The sequence below is a fragment of the Gossypium arboreum genome, chromosome 7, assembly GCF_025698485.1.
Source record: "Gossypium arboreum isolate Shixiya-1 chromosome 7, ASM2569848v2, whole genome shotgun sequence".
In the NCBI taxonomy this organism is placed as follows: Eukaryota; Viridiplantae; Streptophyta; class Magnoliopsida; order Malvales; family Malvaceae; genus Gossypium; species Gossypium arboreum.
In genome coordinates, this window is record NC_069076.1 from 78,561,040 (window position 1) to 78,566,549 (window position 5,510).

Sequence of the window (5,510 nt, forward strand, 5' to 3'; positions counted from 1 at the left end):
TTAACTCTATTCGTAAAGTACATTTGGTGTTGCGGATGGGACATTAGGTAATAACTCAAGTCTACATCAGACTTATGATTGGGGGCGAGACAAGCAAAATTTGATTTGATTCAATAAAATTGAAATAAAATTTTAATTTCGAATTAATCGAATCTCAAATAAGTAATTTGAGTTTTGAGTTCGAGTTGAGTAAAATTTTATAATTCAATAATGATTAATCAATATCTGCTTAGTCCATATTAATTATGAAAATGAACAAATTGGTTTATCAACAAAAATTGCAAAATAATTTATAAAATTCAAAATATTTATAAAAATTCCAAAATTCATTTTTTTAAAAAACTAAAGAATATAAAAAGAAAGTTAAAATTTTAAAGTTTTTCTAAAATAATAATTTTGAAACTTAAATAAATTAATTAATAATTCAAGTTTATACTAAAGTATCTTATTTTTATTATTTTGCTTTTGAAAATATTTTTAAATATATATGTTTTCAAAATTACGTGCTATAATATAGAATTAGTTATACTATAATAAAATTTTAATTTGATATGTTTAATTTTTAATTCAACTCGAATAATTTCACTAAATTTAATTCGATACAACTCAAATTTCGTTTTACTCGACTCAGAAAATTTTTAAATTGAATTAAGATAATAAAATAAAACTTATCAACTCACAATTTTTTCATTCAAAAAATTTCGTCTGATAAAATAAAACTCGTTGATTCGATGAAATACTCGCTAATGATTGCATTAGAAAATCTAAGAGTATGACGAACTTGCTTGTATCATAGCAATAGTAACGAGGGTAATTCTGTAAAATCATGGACATTAGGAACAACCCAAAAATGACCCACCACAGGAAGCAACCTGAAAGTTGGCTTCGTTTCTAGACAGATTACTTCACGTGAGGAACAGAACCAGATTGTACATGCTCGAATGTGGCTATTTTTATTTGAACCACTATTTTCGAACATAATCCTTGTTCACAACTGTGGTAAACTAAACCTGTTCACTCATAAATTCAACTTATGCTTGTCTGCTCTAAATTGACGAGCTTCATACAACAGAGAGATGAAAAGCCAAGTAGCTTTCACTGATGAGGACGACTGTGAGTCATGTACATTGGCATACTGTTGGTGGCGAACAGCTACTAAATTCGATGAATGTGCTAAGCTGAAGCTGGACTTTCCTGACGTTTCCATTCTAACGCCTAGGCTGAGACTGCTTAGAGAATTGGAGAGATTGGCTCTCATTGCGCCTGATGGACTAAACGAGCTTCGCCACAAGCTTCTTGGGTATCGTTCAGGTGATTTCTGGGTACCCATTGGAGGTATCAACAAGGAAGATATGGATATTCCTTCCTTGAACACTATTCTCTTGGTGGGATTCTCTGGTTCCGGCAAGAGCTCCCTTATAAATCTTATGTACAGTATTCTTGGTCGGTCTGGCTTAATACCCTTTGCTCAAACATCATCAGGTGAGTTTAAAGTTGCATAATTTATACTTTTTTTATTATTATTATCTAAATTCAGTAATTGCCTTGTGTTGTGAAAAAGGCTTAGGAAATTGTAGCAAAAAGAAGATTTTTAAGTTTTCTAATTTACATGCAGGAAGTTGTTCCAATTACACAACCATGTACATGGAAGAACACAATGTCCTGAGATCAATGCGAAGCGGTTTCTGCGTTTACGATTCAAGAGGGTTCGATTATGGTAGAACAAGGGAGGCATTGGAGGAATTATCGAGTTGGATGAGTGAAGGGGTTCATCATAATCAGCTTTGCTTGAGATATCGCGACAGCAAAATGATGACAGACGATATGGAAAATAATGACATGGGATCGTCTTCAAAGTTCGTGCTGAGAAGAGTGAATTGCGTGATAGTGATAGCTAACATGGCAGAGATTTACCAAGCTTTAAAAGCAGGCGATTTGAAGCCATTAGAGGCCATCAGGCAGCTCTTCTGCTGCGCTGCTTTGCGAAAAAGCAGTAAGTTTTGTCTTTAATTGCCGCAATCATAAATTAATAACAAATGGCACATACCATGTATAATGATAATGACGCTTTCCCAATTAGCTCAAAGACATGATGAACCGAATGGTCTTTTTTTGTGCTCATTCAATGTCCTTTCTGTTCCAGATCCTTGAACTATACGTTTCACAATTCCTAGTCAAGGTTTTCCTTATTATGTGTTGTTAGTACTATCATGACCATTCTTAGTCATATCTTACATTCTAAATCTTCCTCAGATGAAAACCCTCTCGTGATCTTGACACACGGTGACTTGTTATCCACCGAAGAGAGGATCGATGGCAGGCTGAAGATATGTGAATGTCTGGATATATCGGAGACAAATGGCGTTTATGACATAGTATGCCTTACAGAATACGGATTTCTCGAAGAAGAATGTGATCCAGTGTCAGCCTATGCCTTAACTGAAGTTGTGTACAGGGCACTGCTTATCTCAGATAGAGGACAGCTCCCAAAGAAAAGATTCCATCACCGGGCATTGTTGATATTACTATGCCTTGTACGTTTCATCGGTGTATGCTTTGCTTTCCTAGCTGATGTTTGTTCCAAACTTGGGGAGAAGGAGAAACTGAGGATATGAATTCAAGAGATCAACAGCTTAACACCAAGGATTTTATATTGACTCACTGACTTGACATGCCAGACCGAGTTGAGACTCTTCATCATCTGGTTTTATTACTCACTCATGTCTTATTAATTTGTAACCATATGAAAGAATAGGACTGTTTGGTAGTGTAGTTATGCAGTCGAGAAAAATTGTCGACGGCGTGTTAGGCCAATTTCCGGAAAGTGCAGGCGGGCCCTGACCTGGTGCTTCGTATTAACTGTATTCGCAAAGTACATTTGGTGTTGTGGACGGTACAATAGGTAACAACTCAAGTCTGCATCAGATTTATGATTAGGGGCGAGACAAGCAAAATTTGATTTGATTCAATAAAATTGAAATAAAATTTTAATTTCGAATTAATCGAAACTCAAATAAGTAATTTGAGTTTTGAGTTCGAGTCGAGTCAAATTTTATAATTTGAATAACAGATTAATTTGAATACTTGTTTAGTCCATATTAATTTTGAAAATGAACAAATTAGTTTATTAAAAAATTGCAAAATAATTTATAAAATTAAAAATATTTATAAAAATTTCAAAATTCATATTTTTTAAAAATTCTAAAGAATATAAAAGAAAGTTAGAATTTTAAATTTTTCTAAAATAATAATTTTGAAACTTAAATAAGTTAATTAATAATTTAAGTTTATCCTAAAGTATCTTATTTTTATTATTTTGCTTTTGAAAATATTTTTAAATATATATGTTTTCAAAATTTTGTACTATAATATAGAATTAGTTATACTATAATAAGGTTTTAATTTGATAAGTTTAATTTTTTAATTTAACTCAAATAATTTCACTTAATTTGATTTGATACGACTCAAATTTTATTTTACTCGACTCGAAAAAAATTTAAATTGAGTTAAGATAATACAACTTATCATTTCAAAATTTTTTCATTGAAAAATTTTCATATCATAAAATAAAACTCGTTGATTCGATGGAATACTCACTGATGATTGCATTAGAAAAGCTGGGAGTATGACAAACTTGCCTGTATCATAGCAATTATTAGTCGTAATGAGGGTAATTCTGTAAAATCATGGACTCTAGGAACAACCCCAAAAATGACCCACCACAGGAAGCAACCTGAAAGTTGGCTCCGTTTCTAGACAGACTACTTCACCTGAGGAACAAAACCAGATTGTACATGCTTGAATGGTCTACTTTTATTTGAACCACTATTTTCGAACATAATCCTTATTCACAACTGTGGTAAACTAAACCTGTTCACTCATAAATTCAACTTATGCTAGCCATCATTGTCTCCTCTAAATTGATGAGCTTCATACAACAGAGAGATGAAAAGCCAGGTAGCTTTCACTGATAAGGACGACAGTGAGTCATGTATATCGGCATACTGTTGGTGGCTAACAGTTACTAAATTCGATGAATGTGCTAAGCTGAAGCTGGACTTTCTTGACATTTCCATTCTAGCGCCTAGGTGAGACTACTTAGAGAATTAGAGACATTAGTGGGATTCTCTAGTTTCGGCAAGAGCTCACTTATAAATCTTATGTACAGTATTCTTAATCAATTGATAAGCTATAAAAGTAACATGTTTTTAATCCTATTCTTGATACGTTTTTAGATGATTTATTATGTAAATTAGTGAATTTGATGCTCCTAATCTTTTAAATTCATATTTCTATACTTAAGTGAGCATAGGGGAGTGAAATGAGCGAAAATCAGGCCAAAATCAGACAAAATAAGCTGTTTTCAGGATCCACACGGCCTGGGCATTTCCACATGGGCTGACCACACGCCTATGTGCCAGTCCATGTCGATTTCGCACCTTGTTTCTCTTTTACGCCGAAAAAAGCTAATTTTTAGGGATTTTGAGCATTTTAAAGTTTACAAATATAGTAGAAGAGGATCTGAGGGAGGACATGTAACACCCCTAACCCGTATCCGCTGCCAGAACAGGGTTTCGGAGCATTATTACCATTTACAGATCACTAAAAAAAATTTAAATACTTACCGATTCAATGCATCATATAAATAAATATATTACCATTCAATCAACAGTTTGACAGTTGTATAAGCATCAAACAGCAACATTGTTAGTATACTTGCACATATCTCATATAAATTCAACACTGATATATCTATTTTCTCGACATATCGTACTTGAGTTTAATAATAGTCTCAATTACATAATTTCCTTGTATCAACATATCAAAATAATCATATATGTACATGTCATGAAACATATCATGCTCTTACCGCTTTCTTCATAAGCATATATCATTCATTTCATTATATCAATATTTCATGCTCCATCATTTCCATATATTTTATGTATATTTATTCCGGTAATAGCTTATATCAAACTTAACATAAATTATATTTCATGTACTTGTACTTATTTCGTTTATCTATCTTCATAATTATTTCATATAACCATTCGTCATCTGATACATATTACCTGAATATCAATTGTTCAACAGATGCTAGAGCGTCTCCCATCCACGGTCTTATTTATCTTTGACATGATGCCATAGTGTCTTTCAACTATGGTCTTACTCATTTTTTGTCATGTTGCCATGGTATTTTTCAACCATGGTCTTGTTCATTTCATATCACGTTGCCATGGTATCTTTCAACCATGGTCTTACACATTTCATATCAGGTTGCCATGGTATCTTTCAACCATGGTCTTACACATTTCATATCAGGTTGCCATGGTATCTTTCAACCATGGTCTTACACATTTCATATCAGAGACCACACTCCCGCGAACCTCATCCTTGCAGCGAGATTACCAGTCCAGGCTAAATCCCCTGCAATATAAACTCATAGAGTATTGTCGGGATTACCACCAAAGCTAAATCCTGCAACGACAATTACTCTAATGAGCTTGAAT

At 33.2% G+C, this 5,510-nt stretch overlaps 1 protein-coding gene across 1 annotated transcript; it reads left to right on the forward strand.

The window, feature by feature from the left end:
* Positions 1-992: 992 nt before the first annotated feature.
* LOC108487211 (uncharacterized) lies at positions 993-3,002 on the forward strand. The gene is made up of 3 exons (XM_017791493.2): positions 993-1,482; positions 1,616-1,993; positions 2,254-3,002. Exons 1-3 carry the CDS (start codon positions 1,077-1,079, stop codon positions 2,613-2,615), a joined length of 1,146 nt encoding a protein of 381 aa, XP_017646982.1. The 5' UTR covers positions 993-1,076; the 3' UTR covers positions 2,616-3,002.
* Positions 3,003-5,510: the final 2,508 nt, after the last annotated feature.